Source organism: Primulina tabacum, chromosome 18 (genome assembly GCF_025594145.1).
Source record: "Primulina tabacum isolate GXHZ01 chromosome 18, ASM2559414v2, whole genome shotgun sequence".
Lineage (NCBI taxonomy): Eukaryota > Viridiplantae > Streptophyta > Magnoliopsida > Lamiales > Gesneriaceae > Primulina > Primulina tabacum.
Window position 1 is genome coordinate 32,257,098 of NC_134567.1, and position 25,120 is coordinate 32,282,217.

Genomic DNA, 25,120 nt, shown 5'->3' on the forward strand with positions numbered 1-25,120 from the left:
TTTTGTTGATAAAATAAGTGGAAAATTTTAATTGAATTTCAAATAACTAACATGTTCGATACCTAACTAAATAATACTCATCAAAATCCTAAATTATCAAATAAATCGGGAAAAAAATAAAATTAATTGACGATCATCAGAATCTTACAACGAAGCCAAGGCAGCAACATAGTATCACTTTTACTTAAGTTAGTGCATCAAATCAAATACAAGAAAATCTAAACAAAGCTTACAAAATCTTGATCCTTCTAAAGACGCCTCGTCTCAAATAAATAACACAGCCTGTGTCAGATTAAAATTGAAACTGAACCACGCAAGTGTTCCCATTTCCTATTCTAAGGCTTCAAATCGGTGGCGGATGACAGATAAATACTACGCGAATTGGATGAGTTTACGGTCGATCCTACAGGGATCATCTTGATAGCAGCAGCAATAGGCATGCCGAGAAACCCAAGCAATATGCTAGTGAACCATTGTCGCATCGTAAGAGGATAAGTGTTGGCGAAAGTGCCCAGGAATTGGACAATAATAACCTGGAAGAGAACCGTGCAGCTTAAAACGCCCACAAAAACATAGTTGTTGAGTATGCCTTTGAAGACATTTATTTTCTCCATTTCTCTAGAGCTTATCTCGTTGAAAACCTGTGAGAGAGGTGAAGATTGCAGTGAAATTCTGGAGTAGACGACTTTTTAAGTAAACACAATTTATTGCAATGAAGAGTAAAAAAAGCGTCAATTAGCATATGTTTATGAATAACTTGATTTAGGAATGTGAGTCATTGTTTCATATTGAAGATTACCTGACAAAAGACAAATGAGTTGAAAATGAGCGTATTAAGAATGGTGTCCGAGTTCTCGCCATCAAGATAGAAAACAGATTTCCCTGAAGTTTGAAGATACCATATAACAACGAATTGATAGATAGACTGTCCAAGAATGTTCCTCCACATGACATTGCTGATGAAGTTCCCTTTTCGGCCAACGGGTTCTCTCTTCATTAAGTCATCATTTGGCGGTTCAGTGGCTAGGGCAAGTGCTCCGAGTGTATCCATGATCATGTTGACCCAAAGAAGCTGAACAGCGGTGAGGGGGGCACTGCCTGAAAGGGCCAAATGTGAGGACTATTTTCAATCCAAGTTTGCACACATATTAAACGCATGTTACCTGTCAAGCAGGCTGATGAAAAATTGACAATAAGAGCAACCACGTTGACAGTTAGCTGGAATTGAACAAATTTTTGAATGTTAATGTAAACCGAACGACCCCATTTCGCCACTGTAACAATGGTGGAGAAATTATCATCTAGAATTATAACATCAGCACTCTCTTTTGCCACCTGGAAAATTGTAAACCAAGGAGTAAGTTTCTATGTGCATTCACGACACTGGTTCACAAAATGCACACAGAAGTATAAAATATACAAAAACTCGCAAGCTATTATATGTAGTCTATTAATTGACACAAATTATCACCTCAGTCCCAGAAATTCCCATCGCTAGACCAATATCTGCTTCATGAAGTGCAGGAGCATCATTTGTTCCATCTCCAGTTACTGCAACAACCTCCTCAAATGTGGATCGCAAATGCTTCACAAGGGTATGCTTATCCATTGGTGAAGAACGAGCCATCACCTTCCAAATGAGAATATCAGAAATCAATATAAAATAGTTAAATCATATTGAACCACATGCACAAATAAATACTAAATTTAAGGAACTTTTGTCTGCACCATCTGAATGGCAAACCAACAACCAAGTGAAAGACTTCGGTGACATTTATTGGGCTTCCTATTATTTCAAACTAAAGATTTTTTATGTCAGTTTTTGAAAGTATCTTGGGATAATTTTATCAGAAAAGGGTGTAGTTCAGTGTGAGAATTTAAAATTTGAAATTGTTCTAGAGCTTTACATTTATTGGAACTGAGGTAGTGTTAGCAACGCGTATATTTTTCAGAGTTGATTTTGAAAGTGGTTGGAAAAATAATAATGCTCATGCGGTAATGGGAAGAAAACAAAGACTTGATCACGGTAAACATGAAAAGAAGCAAATATGACTTCCAGTATAGGAATACCTGTAGTTTTGGAATGAGCGCCTGCAACTCTTCCTCGTTCTTCATCCGAAATTCTGGTCCTTCAATTGCAATACCATCATCAGTTAGTATACCACATTCTCTAGCTATTGCCCTAGCCGTGTTTATGTTGTCTCCCGTGACCATTCGCACCATGATGCCAGCAGATTTACAAATAGCAACAGACTCCTTGACTCCAGGGCGAACTGGATCTTTTATCCCAACTATTCCTATTAAAGTATAACCCTCAAATGGGATAGGATTTTCAGCAGAAAAGTCACTTCCAATATCCTTATATGCGAGGCACAGGGTTCGAAGAGCTTCATTTGCAAATTCATCAATTGTATCCTTCATATGAGTGGTGGTTGACTCATCCAGAGGAACAACCTCGCCATTTGAGTTCAGAAACCTATCACAGGCAGCTAAAATAATCTCAGATGCTCCTTTGCAGTGTGCTTGAAAACCTTCTCCAGGTAACTCCAATACCACACCCATGCGCTTCTTCGTAGAATTGAATGGCTCGACTTTGACCAGCTTTGACACACGTCGTTCTGCTAGGAAATCTCCTCCAAGAAAGAGACCGAATTCCAGAAGTGCAGTCTCAGTTGGCGTGCCAAGGATATCAATTTTCTCATCTTTATCTATGACGATATCTCCTCCAGTGTTGTTGAATACAGATTTTAGAAGCATTTTCACAACAGAATCAGGAATATCGGAGCAGAAAGCTGAACTTTTCATAAAGCTACCAACTTCTTTTCGCTTTCCGCAAATGCATGCTTTCACAACCGTCATGTGGTTAGTGGTTAGGGTTCCAGTCTTGTCACTACAAATAGTTGTGGCAGATCCCATAGTTTCACAAGCTGCCAAATTGCGGACAAGCGCCTTGTCATTCATCATCCTCTTCATTGCAAAGGCAAGGCTCAAAGTAACAGCTAAAGGCAACCCTTCAGGAACGGCAACCACAACAATCGTAACAGCAATAGCAAAGTATTCCAGCATTTCCAAGGCTTCATCTCCAGACCAGCTCCGGTAGGAACCTTGATTCATCTTGAGGCTAAAGAGCCCTTGCACCAGAACAGCGAAGGTAATAACAGCAAAAAAGAGACCTATTTTTCCAATAATGGTTGCGACTCCATTCAGTTTGACCTGCAAAGGGGTTTCATCATCACCGCCTTCACTAAGAGTAGCCATCAATTTACCCCACTGAGTTCTCATCCCAACAGTAGTAACTAGCATTTTGCAGGATCCATCCTGCACTTTAGTTCCGGATAAGAGGAAAGGATTAGCAGATGTCACATTTATGGGTTCACTCTCTCCGGTCAAACTAGATTCATTTATCAACAATGAATAACCTGAAACAAAGAGTCCATCAGCTGGGACCTGATCCCCAATGGAAAGATGAACAATGTCACCTGAGAGCAGATCAAATATCGAAATTTTTTGTCTGAAACCGTTTCTAGTGACCTGAACTGTAATCTTTTTCTTTTCCTTGTCTAAATCCTTGAATTGTAACGATTGCTTATAATCACTTGTAGCAGTGACAAAAACTACAAGAAGGATACTAGCAACAATCCCAAGTCCGTCATGAGCACCCCTGGGCCATCCTTCAGTTGCAATGCCAACAACTAATGATACAAGCGCACAAACAGCAAGTATCATGAGGGTAGTATCTTGAAGGGCTTCCCATACAAAAAGCCAAAATCCCTTTGCCGGGCTCTCTGTGAACTTATTAATTCCATAAACTTCTCTTCTGTGGTCAAGTGACTCATCTGAATTACTAATCCCGTCGGTGAGAGAAGTTGAAAGCTTGCCAGCAATACCCTGCACGCCAGAATGAACTTTCAACTTCCTCAAATTATGGTCTTCCACAATTGATCCTAATTCATCAGCACAAATTTCAAAACCTGCCTTCTTGATTTCCACTGGTACTGTATAGCTTATACCTGGAGGTATTAAATGGAGCATCAGCATAAAGTAACAACAAATGTTAAATATCAGGTTGCACAAGTTTTTGAAATCTGACCTTGAATAAAGCTCAGAGCAGCTTGGGAAACTAATACCGCTACTCTAAGTTTTTCCTGCAACATGATAAAATAATCACATTTAATTTTCCATTAAACAGAACAATAATGATTCTTCTGATATATAAAGCAAGAATATTTCACAGCTGAAGAATCAACTTTACATTGCTAAATGGACATGACACGAAGTTCCCCCCATGACACACTTTCTAAAATCAAGCAACTTCCATAGTATACGACATCTTAATAATCATATTATACTAAATGATATGCATAAACTGTAAAATTCAATATGGCGCACTCTTTTCCATAAGTATGTTTACCGCAAATCCTTTGCTAAAATGCAATCGATAAATTGTTCGATTATTGGCTGAACGTTGCTTTTACAGTTTCGCGTGGATTACGATATCACAACTCCAGAAACTCAGTCGGCAAGATAAGGCAGACATTGTCAAGAAGCTCAGTTTGTGATCAAAATTGCTAACAGAACAAATAGTATGGAATTCACAAATCGCGATAAATGATAGATTAATAGTTAGAGTCTTCCAGTTTGTTCGCAGCGTCGGAGATCCTACTTGGTCCAAAATACATTACTTTGTTATCACGCGAAACCAATCGACCGAGATGCGGTTCATGCTGGTCAACAATATTGTTTGATTTTAGTTCAATCTCATAACAGGAATGAATTTATTTACCAAAAATAGAGTAAATCCGTCGATACACTTCATCCGTGAGGTAAGAATCAGAGAATAAAATAAATAACATAAAAACATAGGAAAAATAAATCACCGGATAAAAAAGTCAACGACAACTCAAAAAAAGATATTTCCACGATAGCGAAGATATTTTTGAGGTAACTAGACAAAGAAAGATGGAACAATTCAAAACCTGGTTAGACTTCTGGATCTCACGAACTTCGGAACGTTTCGACAGATTAGCAGTGAATCTAAACCTCCTTTTATGGTTCTTCACCAGCCAACACGCTTTCCTCCATCTCTGCAACGCTTCATCCGATGAATTCTTCGCCTTCACTTCCGAAAAATCCTTCATAAGACTCCCCATTCTACGCCTAATTATCCTATCTGTACTGGTCCACAAATCACAGGTGACACTAACAGATCACAAAAAATCGCAGTTGATGTCACCTAGTCCAACAATACAGCTACTGGCATAGAGTAGTTGACGAAGCTGAATAATTCCTCAGTTTTCCCCGTTCTTGAGAAGAAAAGTAGAATCAAAGACTGCAAGCAGAGTAAAATACTTGAATGAATCCAAAAGAAATAATAATGGAGGAGTGGAAGGCAAGCAGAATCGAGGAACTTACTCTTCATTTCTCAATATATAGAGAAACCGTGTCCGGGTCGAAGTTTCCTGGAAATTAATTGGTGATATTTTTTATTAATTTATTTTGTTTCTTTTATAAAATCTCACAAGTGATATTTCAACCCAAAACCTCATATCCTGACTTGTTACTAGATCAAAACATCATGTGCGAGTAGTTTTTGCTAATATTTGATAAATATATATCAACATTTTCATAGATAATTTTCAATAAATATTTTTTGTCAAATTAAGTTAACCACAAATATCAACGTAGCGGATCGGGTTTCACATTTGTTGTCTTACAACTTCGCTGGGAAGCAGCCAAATTATTTGGCTAGAAAATTCAAAATAAAATTAATTTCATTTTATTATACTTTACTATTCATTGTGTCATTTGAATCTTTTCGGACACCAAGAAAAAAAAAAGTACTTGTTCGTCATTCCTGAAAATAATGAATAATTTATATCCTTCACTAAAATTTAAAATGTTTGCCATTCCCAGCCACCCAATTTCCAATTTTTTGCTTTCTCATTATTATTGCACTTTTTATGACTTTTTTTCTTTTTGCTTTCTCCTTCTTTCTTACTTTTTAATAGCTTTTTGCTTTAAATTTGCCGATTCGACAAGTTCGAGGATTGTGGGTCATCAATATATTCATTATTAAATAGTGTATGATTTTAACGAAGAAGAGATGATTATAGTGATGTTATTTTGAATTATTCCCAATTTATTATAATTAGGGAATTTAACAATTGAGATTGAAGAATTATTTGTCGGTTATTATTAATTCTGATAAATATATGTAGTAGAATAAACGACAAGAAACTCGTATTCAAAGTCGGAATTGAATTATATTATGATTTGGATTTGATATGAATTTTTGAAGTTTCAAATGATATTTGAAACTCATATTAATGATTTTGGATTATGTTATTGATTAGAATGAGTATGTTATTGATGTAGATAAAGTATTATACCGATATCTTCAGGCTATATCAACTGGAACGAAGAATTGAGGTATGTTGCGACCGGGTAACATACGACAGGTATCTGTATTATATGATATATGTCGGATTGATTTGATTGATTGGAATGATAATACATGTCTATATGCCTTATTTTTTGATTGATGTGGCATACATGACATTGAGATTGAGATATCGATGTATAAAATAAATGTTTTGTTAACACACATCGTTTGATGCATACATCGATACATGACATGCACGTTGAGCTATGATCCTTGGATACCCTGATATGATTTGATTGGATTCTGGGGTTTGTGAACACAATGCTATGTTTGGTATTACATGACCCTTAAAACATAGACATTTGTGGCCCCTGACGATTGATATGAGATTTGGGATTTGATGGCGCTTCGTCGACGCTATCATACGAGTATCCCTTATTGAGGCCGGTGTGCCAGCTCGAGCATTGATTTGATAGCGATTCGTTTGATTCTGACATGTGCTCAGTGGATGGGCATTTGACCCGATACCTCCACGACATACATGCATTGCATACCATATATCATTGTTTAGATACTTGTGGTATATATGATGGTTGTTCCATACGGAGCTTTGCTCACCCCCAAGGGGGGGCTGTTGTCTTTGTGTGTGGACAATGGCAGGTACTCCAGGATATCAGGAGACCGGAGAGGGTACTTCTGGAGGGAGTCACAGTTGAGTTGAGGTTTATGTTTTGTTCCCAGTATATATGTATATGTATTTATATACCGGGGCATGTCCCGAGAATATGAGTTGTTTGTATATGATTGGTTATGATTTCGTGTGGGCATGTTTATGATTTGAGATTAAATACTATTTTTAGTATTTAAATTATAGAAGAAATATTTCGGGCTCATTGTAAAGAAATTTTAAATTCGTTTTCCGCTGTATTTATTTAACCTTAATCAAAGTGCATTTTAATAACGATTAGGAGCTAAGGACCCCACATATATATTCATTTATTTATTTATTTTTATTTTTTTATGAATTCTTCATAATTCATATTAGTAACACTAATATCTTGTTATCACATTATAAATATAGATCCTCCTTTGAATTTTGGTTATTATAATTTTTGAAAACATGGTAGATGTACATTTAGATTGACACACAATATGAATATTTTTTTTATCATAAAGATAACATAGAATAAAAAAAAGTTTGAGATCTAATTGGATTCAAGGATATTTTTGCACCCAACATTTTCCTAATTTTTGTCTATCGGAATATTAATCTTTTCCTAAACCATATATACTCGTGGGAGGAATTAATGCACACACTTGACTTATACAACTTCTATTACCATCTCGATATTCCAATGAGACAACAATCTGCACCTGCTGTTCATTCCACGAATACATACACAAAACAAACTAGACCTTGCAGTTCACAACAGATTTCAAACAATGTTTGGTGACAAACAATGTTATGTTTGGTGACACTGTCAAAATCAACATCTACCAACCTACGCTTTAACCCACACATCCCAAACTGAAAACAAACAAGGATTCAAAGAAAAAGGATAATTGCCACATCAAAGAATTAAATATCAATATATAATTTTTTCGAAAATACGTTGGTACAAACAAAATACATCGGTAAACGCAAATCAAAAGATTCGTTGCATCATATATCAAACATATTCAAGAAAAAAAAAATTAAAAATAATAGTCAATCCATCAGCATATACAAAAGGACTAAGTATGCAAAACAAAAACAAAATCAGCGCAAGAAGCTAATCGAAGTTGCCGAAATAGAGATAAGTGCATCGGAGAACAGATGCCTTAGCTTGATCATGAAGAAGACGTGACTATTCCTCGAAAGACCCTATCATTTCGAGCTTCAAAGATTTTACTTTGATATAATGTAATCTATGTATGGTGTTTTCATAAATGCTATAAATAATTCAGCCCTAAATGTGTTGCGAACCTGGTAAGATGAAGCTGTTTCCAATGTGAATGAATGGAATTGCATGTGAAATATGGGAAGAGATTTATGGGATATGTTTGTCAGCAGAAGATTTATTTATTAATTTAAAGACTACTTGTTTAGCCTGTTGGCGACGAGTGTTAAAGTTGAGGTCTACCACTTGAACAACAAGCAAGATAATAAATTAGTCTTCCATTTTAGGCTTAGCAATTCGATAATAATGATAATAAGGATTACGAATATAAAAATGTGATAGATCCATTCATATTGACAAAATCGAAATCTTTCGTCTCCCTCAACTGACCGTAACGATATCTGCCATGAGTATGATATTTGACTTGGTTCTCAAAGAAGACAATTGTATTTGAAGAAAGTCTCTTTTTGGAGTTGTTTGACTCGGTTTTTGGATTGCAAATTGCTTCTCACAAACTTTGTTAAATAAACTTTTGTGATACCAGATAATCCAATGCTTCAACTTTACACTAGGACTTGAAAAATCAGAAGCCCACGTTTCTTGCCATCTCTTTTATGCCTGATAATTGTTCGACTTTTTATGCAATATGAATTGCACTCTTGAAATAAGTTAAACCGATCCATAAATATTTGCCTATACCATTTGTAATCAATCATTTCAAAATATATTTTAATTATTTGGTTTATTTTCATTCAGTATAATTTAAAATTATATCCGTTTTTAGTTTATACAATCATGAAAATAAATCCACAAAAAATCAAACCGATCCATCCAAATTCAACCTTGTAAAAGTGTTAATAAATTCCTCTATTCGAACTTTAAAAAATAGGCCGAATGAATTGTCTTAAATTGTCTCCGCAAATACAAGCATACCTCGATTCCTACACTGACTTCGCTTAAAACAATGACATTAGATAGTACAGTGTACGTGCCATTAACAACTTTAACATAATCAGACCAGCCAATTTCGTATTTTGACCCCCAAATCGTAAGAAAAAAAACTCCATCATGAAGACTAATTGATGTGATCTCAACATGTGCAGCAAAACATGCTCTTTCTCCAGAAATATTGTAGTCGGCTCCAAGATGTGCTCATCCCCATGCTGGTCTTCTAGTCATGAAACTATTTCAAGCCACCTCCTGCAAAACAGGAGCGAGAGAGAACTTTCGACTAAAACCTTTAACAAGCCCCAACCCAGCCCCCTATGCCGTTGGAAACTAATAAAAACTTAAAAATTGTCCCAATAATTCTTTTAAGGAAGTGAGAGTGAATAACTCCAGAGAAACAAAGTTGTAACAGTATGGGTTCTACTTTTCCTTTTCACGCGAACAAGACAGTGAATAAACCAACTGTAGTATATATGTACAAGAATCTGGCAGGCCACAAAATGTAGGGAAAAATAAAATATCACTTGACAACTGCTTGATAAGTTACAAAAGACCTATCCAACCATTCCTAAAAAGGCTAGCTCCTCAGCTTTTTCTTTGGACCACCTTCTTCAACCAATTCCTGAACATGGACACAATTAAAAGAAGGCTGAATGATTGCTTTGATCAGATTTATCCACAAGAGTCAAGTTATCAAGGCTGATATAGAATAAGAATAGAATATTTTTCATTTGCACAAGCATGCAACCAAACCAAAGATTATATTGTAATACCACAACATGAAAGCATGTCAATTGCAATGCACGCTGCCAATATGTTATTATTATAATACATTTCTGCTGATGGAGTTGCTCATGAATGTGCAACAGTAGCCAGGTATGATAAATTATCCAACAATTTCATTTGAGATTTTAACTTGATTGTAACCAGTAACCAGAAAAAATGTCTCGAATATGATGAAAGATCTCTAGTTCAGATTCTAGAGATTGATATGCCTAGAGTTTTTCACTACACACAAACACACAGTCAGCCTTGAAACTACAACCAGCCAGATGATATATTTATAGAACTTTTGGGGCTATGAAAGACTTTAGAGCTATTTTGGGGAGGGGCGGGATTATAAATTCTTCCCTGATTATGGTGACATGCTTACGACCGCGAGAGAAGAAAAATGAAGGTTCGGTGACATCAAAAGAAAGAACACAAGTTCAAATCACAAAATAGAAATTGTAAAATGTTTTATTAACGCAGATTACACACACACAAGGTGCGAAATAATCATAATTTTGAAAAGGTTTGGAAACAATTTTTCCTCAATAATACACATCATTCAATACCATAACAATAATATGATATTCACGAGAAGTCGATATGTTTGAGCAGTTTGCAAAATTGAGCGGAGAGGAAATTCATAGAACATATTACAACAGTGAAGAAAAACATACCCCTTCAACTCTTGTAAAATCTTCAGGTGGAATCCCATTAGAGTCAGACTTGCATTTAGCATGCACTATGGGACCTAACTGCGATCTGTCCATTCCTACTGTTGACCCAGCCGGTGAATACATGTACACAGCCCCCTTATACATCCATTCTTCCATCTCATCACTGTAAAAATCATCAAAACGCTCTCCGCATAATGCACAAGCATTCTGGTCCTCATCAGCAGGAACAGCCAGTTCTTTGGTCTCCTCCTTTTCAACGGTGTTCTCAGCAGGCAAAAAACCTGGAACTGCTTCTGTCCCCAATGCCTCCGCACCATGAAGCCACATACTTACACTTACAAACCACTTGGGAGAAGGCTTTGTTTTACGGGTTTTTAATGTCCTATTCCTGCTAACATGCCAATCCATATGCTTGCTGTGCTCTTCTTGGCTCTTGAATCGAAGACCACATGTGGTGCATTGCCTGGGCAGATCACCATATAAAGCAGTTATTGCAGATTCATGCCGCATCTTGAGACTGTCTGGATCAAAATCCACTACAACAGAATCCTATTTGTTGTATACAAAGGATGTGAGAGGTTTGCCCAATTAGATGATGCTATATAACAGTATATAAATGACACAATCACACACCTGCTTTGTCAATGATATCACACCTTGAGCCACTAAAGAACTAAATAAAGTCGAAAGCGGCCCCACGGCTCCAGAGTTAGGTGGACGCCCACCGGGAACTAGATTAGAAGAGGCCAAACCAATAGACGGACCATGACCTTGTAAGTATCCATAGTTTGGAGGTGGTACTTTTGCCTGTGATGGGACTGAGGCAGTAGAAGGCAGGAGCAAATTTGGTCTAAACTCCTGAGATGGCAAAAAATTATGTTGTAGAAAAGAAACTGGTGCATGACGTTGGAGATTTAAAGGAACTAATCCAGGACTCTGACTGGGAATTTGAGGCATGTTCAAATGTGACATGCTTGTAATTCCACTCAAATGTGTCCAAGAATTAACTGTGCCAAACTGACCCCTGCTTTGCAATTGTGGGGGAAGAGCAGCACTTGGGGTTACAATGTGTGAACTCGACAACCTCACAGGATATGGTGAATTAATTAAAGCTGCAGCAGCATCAGGTCGAATCTCAGGAGCTGGAGAGTCACGAGTAGAACTAAGCTTGGATACAACATTTGAGGACCCACCAGAAATCCCATCTGATATTGAGAAATCACCTAATATCGGGGGCCTTTTATAACTAGAAGCAAAATTGCTTCTATTTTCTAAAAATGAACCACCTCCGTTGGCATTTAAATGACTCTGAGCATGCTGTGGTGGTAAATTAGGAGGGGGGATATGGCCTATAAAATCGGTAGGGCCAGCAACATTTGGCAGGACTCCAGCAATCTTGTTCATTGCTCCATGACCAAGCTACAAAAAAAGAGAAGAAAATATAACAAGTTAATTTTTCAAAAATCACCAATGAGTTGTCACAAAAGATTAATTGTTGGTGTGCCTGCTTAGGCGTGGGGCTAAAGCCTGGTATCGAAAAAGTAAATAGCCATGAGAAAAAGTTCAACAAAAACATGATAATATAATTACAGAAAAGGTCATAAACTAACAAATCATATCATAGCGAAAAGGATAATCTTCAAAGTTGCTAGCTAGTTATTAACCACAAGCAGATACAAGAAGCATCCTCAAAAAATAAATCAGGCTATTAGCAATCAAAAAAGACCGTTGGACAAAAATCACCCACCAACGGAGCACTAGTGTTTGACGGGGTCATATCTTCCCAATCAAATTCTTCTTCTTCGGTGTTTAGCCACGTCCTAAGAGTTCCCTTCGAATCAATAACATTGGCGTCCAACTGCTCTACTCTTTGACGTTTGGAGCTCATTTTTTTCTCCCTTTCATCAATTCCATAGGCACTAATCAAAGCTCTAGGACCTCGAAGATGAACATCATTATTATGGTTATACGCAGCAGAAGTTTTAAGATGATGATTGGATTTTCCCTGCCAATTTCTCATTTGCCATTCACTGCTTTCCTCCTCACTGAGGCCATAATTAATCCCCAACCTAGATGGTGAGGGCCCAACAGCAACTCTCCTTGGAGAATTATTGATGCTAAATTCATCAAGTGAAGGCACTAATGACCCGGTATGCCCAGTTCTATAAGTAGAGGACCGCATGATCTTGGCCGTTGATGGCAGAGACTTCTTTATCGCATCAACACCGGAAGTTGCACGGTTTGCACCACCAGTTAAGCTTGCACCTTCAGCTCCAACCTGCAAATTGAATAACTCAAAATTGTAAAAACATGATCATTGTACTCCATGAATGTTCCTGATAATATTGCAGGTACTATTCCCTCCATATATCATCAGTTATATTAACTTTCCCAGTGTTCTCATAAACTAAGCTTTACACTCCCAAAACTTTGACAATAAATTCATTTTAGAAATGACAAAACAATTAAAACATATCAGAATATCTCAAAGAAAATTAACAAAAAATGTAATGAAATGTAGTGAAAATAATCTGAAGAAGTGAGATAGATGAAGTCCATACTATGTAAAACAAAAGGCACAAACAGTAAACTATAACAACTCGTGCTCGTGAACTTTAGCCTCCAAATTAGCATTATAATATTTTTGCTAAATTTAAGAAGTAAAACTATTTTTTGTGTAAAATGGGCTAGTTGGAATAAAAGTATCTGTATTAATCCTTGGAAACATTGACCACATCAAAGGGGAGGTCTAAAAGAACTCAAAACGATATGTCCACTTGTCAAATATTATTTCAAATGAAAAGGCCAGTCCAGTATAGAGAGTAATGTTCCTCAAATTATGTACAAAACTTTTACTTGCAGAAAGGTTAAGCATGAATTTCAATAAATACATCTAGGAAAGACCTACCAGTAATATAAAAATAGCCTAAAAGAGTTTTCAGGCCTCAAAATAGTCACGTGTCTACTTCAGTGAATGAGGCGCATGCTCTCTCTATTACACAAAAATGTAACAAAGAGAGGAGATTGTAGCATTCAATCCAATTTACTCTTTCCTAGGATATTAATACTGGTGAACCAAGGATCAATCCATTTTAATCATAAAAAATGCAATGCATGCACAATGTAACGAGTGAATCATGGCAAGCAAGACAAAAGACAATAAAGTAAGAGAGTTAAAAGAAGAGATAATTTCATTAAAGCTTAGGGAGCCTACAGTTGAATCACCAAACTGCCGCCGTGCTTCCAAATATTTAGGGTTCACATGTATTCCATGTGTAGGTCGAGGAGATTCAGCAGCTCTCAAAGAATTCAATATAGGAGATTGACCACTTACAGAAGGGGAAAACTGTAACTGTTCCTCAATCTTGCGAAGTACTGACACAGGGAACACAGCTGACCATGTACCAAAAAGATGGCGCATTGCAGGGTTCATATTGGGGTGGACTTGAGCATAGGCCTCACAAAAAACCTTTTGGAAATCAAACGCAAATGAGAAAACACAGCATATCAAATTCAAATGAGAAAACACATTTATTCAATATTCAATTCTTTAGTCCTCACCTCAGGCAAGTGGGCAGAGAAGTATGAAATATATCCTTTACCTATGTTCTTCACAATACTGTCCAAAAGGTATAAGGCAGGCAGCTTTTGATCGACAGGAACCTGGAAGAGATAAATATCAGAGAATCGGAAGTCTTTAAGCCACATAATGTATGAACCTACAATTAGTAGGTTGAGATGAGACAAGAAAATAAAAAAGAGACTAATTCAAATAATAAAAGTGCATGATTACAGAAAACAGACACAGATGAAAGTTGACAATCCTAATTATTATAGAAATCAAATCTTGATTGGGGGCATGAGCATTAAGTTATTGACTCGGGGATATCCAAGGAGTGGCAGAGATAGAATACCGAAGCACTACTTTTTATAATCCAAAAACAGTTTCGAGCAGTGGTGCTAATCTTTCCAAAAGTAATAGCCCTTTCTATTGTCAACTTCGAACATCTGGAACATCAAGTGTATAAAGTATGAAACGAGTTTTTGTAAACAAGGCAGAGTACACACAGTGATTCATGGAGGACAACAGGTAACGGGAAAATCACAGTAGAGCCAACAGCAGCATAAATTGTGTGAGACTAAACCATCACATTACCAGGATAATCAAAATTGAAGAGAATCAACAAAATTCAACACCTTTTCATTAGATGTTTCACCGTGAATAAGTGCCATCAGAGTTCTAGTTATTCATATTTCCATTTTGCCACAGCATTCCAAAGGTCAGTGACCATTAAGATTACACAATCACATTTCCCCAACAAACAGACAACTGTCAAACCAATACCTTAAATTCAGTACTGGCTAGTGTTGCCAGGAAAATTTTCATGGAAACATGAAGAAAATAAGAAAAAAATATTATAAAGCTAAGATCACCAAACAAGTATCAAACAAAAGAAAACAGCACTTCCTCAAGTGAAATGAAACTCTATGAATACATACATGATCAATCTCTACAGCGTCAACAGCTATAAGGAAACCAAAATTGGTAAAGGATTTATACTACTCGAGCTCCGCTCTCCTGGCATATATATTCAAATTCATATTTTAAATAAAAAGATTTTATTTCTTGCTCAGAATGAGATTAAAACCGTATTTTCAACCCATAATTTGAAGATCTGAAGGTGTATGGCTCTTGCAATGAGATAATTCATGTCAATTTAGTTATGTCAAAGTTGGCAGCTCGTTTTGGTTCTCAAACTTCTCATACGGAGTAACCTCGTGATTAAATAAAACTTGCTTGAAATTATTTCCCAAATCTTCAAATCTGTGCTAGCAGACACTTTACTTGCTGTATTTCATTCATTCGTGAGATTGCCAGGCTCATTATTTTTGGTGAACTAAAACGAAAATGAAATCATAAAAATGATAAAACTTCAACAAAAAAAAAAAAGAGGAAGAAATAAATACGAAGCTTCAATTCACACACTTTATTCTCTACAACTCCAATCGCTAGAACTCCAATACAATCAAAACTACCACATCAACATATTTACAAGAATTCCAAAAGGCTGTCGAGGATTCCAAAAGTATCCTAGATGCTATACCTCGATAATCCGGGAACAAATAGCTTCAGAAATCCCCTTTGCATGCGCCCTCTGCTCACCCGCAATCATAGTGAGATCAGTGATTGTGGGCTTGGAATTAAATGTAAGCTCTGATAGAACGACCTCATAAAACCGTACAATTTCATCCATACTTAAAGGTGAAACTGCTTCTTCACCGAGACCACCAAAAAACCCAAGTTCTTCCTCCCTCTCCCTCACCATTTCCCTAAATCGATCCAGAATTATCTGCGGCGAGGGTCTCATGCCAACGGCATCATTTCGATTTGGTGGTATCTTGTTAAAACTTCCGTTGCTGATAGGCATAGGATTCTGAAATCTTGAAAGATTGTCCATCGACGGATAAGACGCTAAGAGAAGAAAATCGAGTAAAATGGAAATGGGGTTTTGGTCCTCGCGGAAATTAAAATTAGGGTTTCGAATCAGCGTTCGAATATAAACAACAAAAACACAGGAAACGATAATTTAAAAAAACCGCCAATAACAAATTGGACAGACAACCGGAAATTCCACCACCAGAAAGTCCGCAACTTTTTTATGTGATGAGCGTTAGGGCGTGGCGTCGTCGAATATGAGACAAGTACCGTAAGGGCTGAAGAGGAAAAGATGACCGAAGGATGACGAAAGGGGGGCGCGAATGTGTTGGCTAGCGGCGGAGCACGCGTGAGATCTGCACCGAACCCACCACTACTACAAAGACGGCACGGCCGAGCGGGGGGGTTTATGGGGGGGGACGATGTGAGAAGATGGACAATCTCTATATATTTAAACATACACGCATAAATACATACATTTTACCTATTTATTTATTGAATACATCGGGATAAAGTAGCAACCCATATATGTAATATTTGATAAAATCTCTAATTGAAAATAGATAGATAGATTCCTCCGTAGACGACATTTATTTTACACACGAATAAGTATGTTTAATAAAATTTTAATATAATGAAAATTATCATTGAAAAAATCAGTCTAAACTAAATTTTAAGAGGATGTGTTTGGATTCAGGATTCTAGAATCATTTCAAACAATAATCAAAGTTGGTATCCCTATACTAAATAATTTCTAATTAATTTGTTGAAATCTGATTTAAAATTACAATGATAACATCACTAGATATTTTCCTAAAGTAATCTTTTTTTTAAAAAAAATATCTCAATTATAATTTTATTTATATTTTTCAAATTCAATCATATTTTTATCTCTATTTTAATATTTTTAGATTTAAAAAAATCATTATTCCAACTGTATAAACACACAATGCAAGCAAATGACTGCCATCGTTGATTAATTCAAACGCACCGAACTACCAAAAACAGCCATAACTCAAATTTGAAAATAATTATAAATCAAATTCATCCATGCAAATGCTACTAAATATTCAGGATTTTTTCTTTTAAAAAATACAAATTAAATCATCCAGACAACTCGCAACACAGGCTACGAGTTAAATACTCAAGTATCAGCTCATGAATGTCAATGTCATAGAGATGCGAACCAAAGGAAAAAAGTGCAGAAACCGTGGTAGGCTTTTGTTTACAAGAATATTTTCACTCATAATTTTACGATCAAAGACAAATAATAAGTTAAATTACTCATAATTGATCGTAATCTAAAATTGTAAATGGTTTGTATTTATGAAAATTATATACATATATGAAGAAATCAAACCATTCAGCTTTATTTTTTAGCTCTTTGCCCACAATTCATGCCGATTATCATCCCCAGTTGAAGTGTACTTGCTCCAGATTCTGCAAGAGTAAATTAAGTTATTGTAACAATAAGAATCCCTTGTATAATTCTAACTATGTACTAATAATGCATATACGTTGCTTGATTACGTGACAATTCTGCATATACTGCATATCTCTACTTCTCACGGTTGGCTGACATTTTCACCAAGGGATCGAGCGAAGTACAACATTCACTACTGATATCCAAGCTTGGTGCCAAGACTTGTACCAAGCTTGAAGGGGATGCGTTGGTTATATTAGTTTACATTGGTCATAAATCGTGTTTTGTATTTTACGCTTTTTATTTTGTGTTCATGCAGTTAGTTTAGTTGGTTAGGTCCAAGCTAGCTTGATAAAAGACCATGTAATTCTCTGATATTCTTTTTTAATGAATAAAGAATAAAGATTTTTGGTCCCATTCTTCCTCACTTGAACACTATTACTCTAAAACAATATAGTCACAGAGGATAGTAAGATCACTTGCTTATCAAGCCTTTCAGAAAGGCTCCTGACATTTGAAAATTATGTGGACTTGGCATTTGTACTAATATATAATACGCTCAAATTTCTAGTATATGACACATTCCCACTCAGTTGTAATTTAGGAATGCCTATAAATCCAATTATCACTGTCAAGAACTCTTCAAATTCTTTATTGTAAATTGGTGTTTCTTCATGATTTATGGATATTTTCACAAAATATGTGACGACACATCATCGTGGGATATAAGATAGATAGCGTACTAAAATATTTACTGAATGTCACAAAAAGAAAGAAGATAGCCCAAGACATTACAAAAATAAAGAACACTTACATTGTGCAGTTTGAATCAGGTAATAAGAGTAGCCTCATCCCATCTGCCACTGCAACAAAATAAGATCAAATTGGTGTATCATTACCAGAGCACCATTACTCTCCAGTGTAGCCCATGCAACTATGACAGTGAAAACAAAAGGATATAAATAGGTGTTTATACCTTAAGAACTGGTTCGCCTTGATTAGTATTAGCCTTTTGTTTTGCGGCAGCCTGCTAGCTGTGCTTTTGCAGCTCTTCCTGCTGGAGATTGCTCAAATTGTTCTTGCCTGCAGTCATGGTGGGAACAAGCATGTCATGCAGAGTTTACAAGAGAATACCGTAGACTTCGAATCACTTGGTTGTGCAGGATAGGAACTTAAAGACGTGCATGATAGCTGGCTGATGAGCTGGTTACAAGCACAATTAGTTTACAATCAAGAAGCCAGTAGAACTATAGACGAAGCTGCAATATGAAGAGCCCATTGTTGGAGAGAAATGATAACAAATGAAACTGGAAAATATAATGCAAGATTGCCAGGTTTTTCACTTCTTTAAGCTGACCAACTGAGAAACATTACTACGGAACTCAAAACCTATCGAAACTTAATGGTATTCCAGTTGCTTAAAGAAGAATACTATTTCAGATCTTCAGATGCATCTCATCAAACTTCACATATGCATGATTTCCAATTTTATTAATAAGTACAGGGGCTTGGGAAATAGACATATATGTCAACAATAAACAAACAGAGTTATCTGCCATCATAACGTACCGAAAACAGTCCTGCGTAACTACAAATGCTTCTCAGTTACCACAAAATCCCAATTGTTCTCTTTCCTCAGATAATCCACAAAACGCATCGAAGTGGATCTTCCTGAAGGTTTTTCATTCTCTGTTCAATCTACTTTATTAGCTCTTATATGTAAAAATTCTTTAAGTTTATTGAGTAAGGAGACTATGGATGTGATTTTCAAGGTCATGTAAGTTCGCAGATTTACATGACCATCAAAATAGCTTATTAGAATTGTCATCTATTGTAGGATGAATCTCCTCCATATAGAGTTTGCCAAGGGACAAACCAAAAGGTTCTTTAATTTTCTCCACGAGATTGATTTCTACGCGTGTTCTACAGACAATAAGATCTAATAAGAGCATCTAGTTTGATTTTGAGCTCAAATTAGTAGCTCTACCTGCCCTCGATAAAATGTCAACTGTATTCCCCTTTTTCTTACCAATTCCAAGATCAAAATGGATATATTATTGCTTTAGGATAATTTCATGCAAACTTAAAAATATCATTAGATTCTCCAAAAGCGCATGGAGTGAGAAGTATCTCTGACTTGGTGATGTTCTCTAAGCCTGGTATTATTCCCTTCACAATAGCTTGAGAACAGCTCGGTAGCTCACAACCACGCACTGTATCAGATCCTTATCATCAATGCAACATCTTAACGAACAAACAACACGAGGAGCACACTCGTAAAGTTTGAGTACCTTGAAAATAAAAACTTAATTTTTTTTGGATAAATTACGAATGAAATTCTGCATATTTTAATTAGATGCCACGGATACAACCACAAACCAGACAATACCGAAATGGGCCCTGAGCATACAAATGGTATCGATCAATTGTGGCGCAATTCACATCAAAACAGATTTCGATTCGATATTAGCAATAATTAGCCTTCTCAATAAAATCTCAGAAAACCAATCAACAAAAAAAAAAAAAAATTACCTTTTCTGTGCTGCTTCAGCGGCTTTAGCACGGGCTTCTTCAGAGGCCAAACGCTCTTGTTCCCTCCTCCTCTGCTTGCCCCCTCCATCGAAGCAAGCGAAGCAACCCATCTCTCAAGTTCTCTTCTCCTGTCTTTGAGTTTTGTCATTTGGGACATTTTTAAACTTTGACGTGCGATTTTTCAAAAAAATGTAAATTAATTATTTGGTCCAATGGTTTTTTGATTAGTTTAAATCGTCCGATTATACTTTTCTCCCATATGTAATGTTATAATAACACAAACCACATGGTTACCATTCACAATGATATTATTATGTATCGATAGCTATTCCACGTCACATTCGATTATCTAAATAGTCCTATTATACCTTTTTCATGTTTAATTTTATATAACATAAACCATTGTTACCATTTAAATTGACTTTATTTTAACGTGAAACCAAATTTCATCAACAAATCATGATTTAGACTTTACTCGAAAACAAAGCATTATTGCATTTATAAAATCCACTTTGGCAATCCTGGGACAGTATAACAGAGAATAATTTGAATTGCTTCGAGTGCATCCTTCTCAACAATCTAATTAGGAACTACTTAGGATATCAGGAATGTATGACATCATAGACAACCATCAATTGCTATGTGAGGTGAGAATCTTTCAAGTATCAAATAATGTATGGATTTTTTCTTAATAAATGTATAAAACTTCATAAAATAAATAAATATTCATTTTTTAAAACATTTACAAACAATATCTCAATCTTTTTTATAATATCAATTCCCACTTTTTTCAAATTATCAAATTATATATTAAATAAATATTAATCGAGCTTTTATTTTTATTTTCGAGTAGTTAGTAAAAATGTTCAAATATTTCAAGATGAAAAAAGTGGACCTTGATTTCATCGAAACCTGATTCAAACCTTAGAGCATCCACAACAACACCCACCAACTTATCAAAAAGCGTGGGGTTCACTGTCACATACTCATTATAACAACATATCTCTTTTACACACATTCTTTTTAACATTCAAACTCATTATTTATGGGTCCCACAGTCCACTCAATCATCTTAAAATTTTTTCATATTAATAAATAATATTAATTTTTAAAAAAATATTTAAATAAAAAATAAAATATAAAATATATACAACCGTCTACAAATGAAAAAAAAAAATTTTAATTTAAAATTTTTTTAAAAAGAAACCAATGAAAAGTCAAAATTTAAAAACGAAATTAAAATAATTCAAAACACAGGGCTGCGGATGAGCTGACGGTTTATTTTCTCAAGATTTAATCTCTGAGCCGTGGAGACAACAAATTTTTTCCCTAAATTTCCCAAATTTCCTTCAATCCGACAAGCGCCGCCATGAGCCATCGGAAACCACTTGACAGCGTTCTCCCAACGGAGACCTTCGAACTCGATTCCGGTCTTTCTTTAGTTCCTCGTATAAAACTCAATCTTACAATCCACCGTGCGGACAAATCCGTGTACCCTATCGACGAGTGGAAGCTGAAACGTTCGTTAAGCGATTACTTCAAAACCTCCCACTCAATATCCGTTGCCGAAGAAGACATGATAATACACAAGTACAAGGATTTAAAAAAGAGGAAGCGTGAAGATCCGGTGGCTCGTGGGAGTATCTTTATTTTAGATTTTGGGTCTTTTTCGAAGGGGGCGTTTGGAGGCTTGAGCGAAGGAGATGGCGTGGAAGACAAATTTCTGGAGTGGAGAAAGGGCTTTGTGGAGAAGATGGATGGAATGGAGTTGAATTTGGAGGGGGTGAAGTTTAAGTTGAGTGCTGTGTTGCCATTGTCCGATGATTTTGAAGGGATGAAGAAAGAATGGGAGGAAGTTGCTGCCTTTGGACATTCAAGTTAGTTTCTTTTTGCTTATTCTTGAAATGCTTTTCTTCAGTTTGAATTTTCTGTATTAATATGCATTTGTATGGGAAAGAACTGATTTTGTGAAGAGACTCGTGGGAAGTAACTGTACTGGGACTTTTAGCCAAATTACAGCTACACTGAATCTATTCTTCGACGAAGTTGGCAGAGTTAGCTTGCGTTTGTACTGGAGCTTTCAGTTAAATTATCAAGATCTCGTCTTAGTGCATTCTTGCTATGTGGATCTTAATTTTTCGGCAACCGTACTTGTAGAAATAAATAAATTTTCCTTAATCTTGAAATACAATGGTTCTGATTTATGCAGTTATCTTCTAGGTTACATTTATCTGTACTGTTTAAATGAAAAGTTGCTTTGAAATAATTATCGCATTTTTGGTCTATTTCATTTTTGCTTTTCTACCCTCGTATTTTCTGTATATTTTTATCTTTGTGATCACAATAATCAATTCTGAATTCGGTTGACGCGAGTGTATTATGGTAGGGTACCGAATGGCTGAGAGACAGCAGCCTGATACCCTCATAATGAGAGGTGCGCCATCAAGGTGGTTTGCCGAACCGCGAGTTTCGTCCAAACCTTCAATGCTAGTTACTCACACACTTCTCTCGGCATTTGGAAAGATAAGGTGTGTGTTTGTGTTTATATTAGGTTTAGTAGCATTGGCCAAACATGGAAACCTCTCGGAGGTCGTGTAAACGACTCCCCTACCATGTTCTAAATGAAATTATGAATACATTTTTGTTCATCTTTTGGGTAAATGGCATGCTTAAGCAAAATTTTTAGGAGTTTTGTACTTGGGCTAAACCTCAATGGTGTATTTGGAAACGATTCACCTAGATGATTTGATTAGCACTTTTTAGTTTTAACTTTTAATAAATTTCTCATTCGAGTAAATCTGTTATGAAGTTTGAAAATTTGCAACCCCAAATCCAATGTTTTGGTGTCGAAAATGGGTTTAATGAAATGGTGAAGGCACCAAATAACTTGAATTCAGGTTTAGCTCAATCTCAGGCGTTTCATTGTAATTCTTTAACAGCTTATGGAATTCTGTATGTGGGCCTAACATCAAAATGTATTGTTTTAATATCCTATCATATCATTCTTTTATCATCTGTTTTAGATTTTGTCTAGTGTGATCACAATGATTTCCCTTAAGAATCAAATTTCTGCAAGAAAAAGTTCTGTGAGGTAAAGTATCAGTTATATACAGAAAGATGAATACGATTGCTATAGTTCAAATCTTCTCTTTGATGGCTATGTTATTTTTTTATGTGATGGAAACTATGTCTGTATTTCGATGACTTTAACTGTATTTGCTACAGAAATCTTGATGTTGCTGAGGACAATGATAGAGCTGAGGTTGATGTTGAAGACGGTGGGGACCTAGTTTCTTGCCTCAATTGTAAGATTGTTGTTCGGTTCAAAGGTCACACAGAGTTTTGCAATGCTTTAAAGGTTTTATGCGGCCGGTCCTTAGTCAAGGTGCACTTTTATCTTCCAATTTTAATGTGTTATTTTCAACTTCTGCTGTACTTATTTGATGTCATTCCCCTTCCGTGAACACCAATCAAACCAACAGTTTTTTGGGTGACAGTTTGAATGGTAAAATATGTCATTACACTCATCCAAACAATTTTAGGATTAAGATACATTGACTTGACGAGGATTGAATAAGTTATTTGTGACGTGGAGTTGGTCATTGGTGCAGCAAGGATCACGCTTGAGGGCTGATTATGAAGTGATTTGGGACAAGAATGGATTCTTTCAAAATTCGAAAGGCCAAGTGGAAGATAGAAGATGGATGCCAGTGACAGGATCAAGAAATAACAAAAAGCAAGCATATGGACATGGGTCTCAAGCCTCTCGGTTTATCTCTGATGATTCGCGGAGGAAACGCTTCAAGGTTGGTAGTTAAGGACACATATTTTTATCCCATGCCTAGCTAAGGAAACTAAAAATCACGCTTGGCATTACATTTAATGTATATGCCTCGTGTAGTGTCCAGCATATCTTAAAGGTCATCATGGTATAAATGTTGTCTTGAACATCCAAGTACCTATTTCATTGACTGATTGTCCAATTCGAATCGAGTCACTTAAATTTGTGTATTTGAACTCAAGCTAAGAATTCACCATGCTTGTTGCTGATTGCAGGAATGAAGAATAATTTAAAATTCACAGAATCCTTCCTGGTTAAGCTAAAAGGTCAGCAACACTCACTTTTTTTGTATGCAGTGGCGGACCTGGAAATTTAGATTATAGGCCGACTTAATTTAAGGATAAAACCTACTGTTTATCAATTACAACCACTCATTAGGCATGACAATTTATTTCAAGTGGTTACATCCTCTAGGCACAGCTTGGTGTATTTCCTTATTTATCTTTTGCTCGAATTCTACAACTACTTCTTGTTAAAAAAAATTATATTATCCATATATTTCGATTTATAAACCTCATATTATAGATCCTTTATTATTCCATCCCACGAAGAAAGTGGTGCTTCACAGCTCATCCTTGGATACAACCCTACACCCTACTTTCCTATAATTTAGGCCAATGTTGATCTTTAAGCAGAGTTTGTTTTTTCTTGTGCCAGTGGTCGAGATATTGTTTTATGCTACTGAGAAGATGATGCATGAAGCATAACATCTGCAGAAGGTGATTATTTGTAAGTGTTGCCCTTGCGCTGAGTCCACCAACCTTTTATCTTGTGTCGTTGGATCATCCTTACAATACTGATAATCTGTGGGGTAGAATTACTTGTTTGTGATAATGAATGACAATCCACTTTAAAAGATTCAGCTAACACAACGTACTCAGATAAATAGAAGCTAAAAATGGATCGAACAGTTCAAAACACCCATAGATCTTAGCAAAAGAAAGAATTGGGAAAACCAGAAAAAGAGGTAATTTACATACATACCCCGAAGTGATGCAAAACTTAGCAACAAAATCAAGTTCAAAAGATATTTTTTCCCTTTCTGTTTCTTAACTTTTGAGTATGCTAAAAGAGCATAGAATTCGCATGAACCTGCCTACGTAAGTGTTTTTGGTGCTGTTCTTGAAGAGATCGTCTTTGTTTTTTCCCTTTGGACTGGAACATCGATCTGGCGTGATAACATGGGGATCTTTATGGAAGCCGGCAAAGGGTGGTGGCTAGCTACTGGTCAA

The 25,120-nt window shown here is 36.1% G+C and overlaps 3 protein-coding genes and 1 long non-coding RNA gene across 7 annotated transcripts; 1 reads left to right on the forward strand and 3 right to left on the reverse strand.

The window, feature by feature from the left end:
• Positions 1–105: 105 nt before the first annotated feature.
• On the reverse strand, positions 106–5,381 carry LOC142532830 (calcium-transporting ATPase 1-like). The gene is made up of 7 exons (XM_075639333.1): positions 4,977–5,381; positions 4,091–4,145; positions 2,071–4,010; positions 1,472–1,630; positions 1,164–1,335; positions 800–1,098; positions 106–641 (listed from the first exon to the last, which is right to left on the reverse strand). Exons 1-7 carry the CDS (start codon positions 5,148–5,150, stop codon positions 336–338), a joined length of 3,105 nt encoding a protein of 1,034 aa, XP_075495448.1. The 5' UTR covers positions 5,151–5,381; the 3' UTR covers positions 106–335.
• A 4,193-nt stretch (positions 5,382–9,574) lies between these two features.
• On the reverse strand, positions 9,575–16,547 carry LOC142532831 (polyadenylation and cleavage factor homolog 4-like). 3 transcript variants are annotated; one of them, XM_075639336.1, is made up of 7 exons: positions 15,761–16,547; positions 14,217–14,318; positions 13,990–14,124; positions 12,403–12,933; positions 11,289–12,074; positions 10,656–11,204; positions 9,575–9,832 (listed from the first exon to the last, which is right to left on the reverse strand). In XM_075639336.1, exons 1-7 carry the CDS (start codon positions 16,112–16,114, stop codon positions 9,788–9,790), a joined length of 2,502 nt encoding a protein of 833 aa, XP_075495451.1. In that variant the 5' UTR covers positions 16,115–16,547; the 3' UTR covers positions 9,575–9,787. The 3 variants fall into 3 exon arrangements, with proteins under 3 accessions (XP_075495451.1, XP_075495450.1, XP_075495452.1); XM_075639335.1 differs by having other exon boundaries at positions 13,870–14,124; XM_075639337.1 differs by having other exon boundaries at positions 13,870–14,124; positions 14,217–14,374; positions 15,761–15,882.
• A 698-nt stretch (positions 16,548–17,245) lies between these two features.
• Positions 17,246–20,215, reverse strand: LOC142533046 (uncharacterized). Of its 2 annotated transcripts, XR_012816669.1 has the most exons (4): positions 20,048–20,215; positions 18,492–18,598; positions 18,330–18,378; positions 17,246–17,532 (listed from the first exon to the last, which is right to left on the reverse strand). It is a non-coding gene; the product is annotated as an uncharacterized LOC142533046 (long non-coding RNA). The 2 variants fall into 2 exon arrangements; XR_012816667.1 differs by lacking the exon at positions 17,246–17,532 and having other exon boundaries at positions 18,166–18,378.
• A 1,130-nt stretch (positions 20,216–21,345) lies between these two features.
• Positions 21,346–24,744, forward strand: LOC142533581 (uncharacterized). The gene is made up of 6 exons (XM_075640407.1): positions 21,346–21,924; positions 22,434–22,575; positions 23,273–23,432; positions 23,659–23,853; positions 24,104–24,154; positions 24,546–24,744. The coding sequence occupies exons 1-5, from the start codon at positions 21,417–21,419 to the stop codon at positions 24,107–24,109; spliced, it is 1,011 nt and encodes a 336-aa protein (XP_075496522.1). The 5' UTR covers positions 21,346–21,416; the 3' UTR covers positions 24,110–24,154; positions 24,546–24,744.
• Positions 24,745–25,120: the final 376 nt, after the last annotated feature.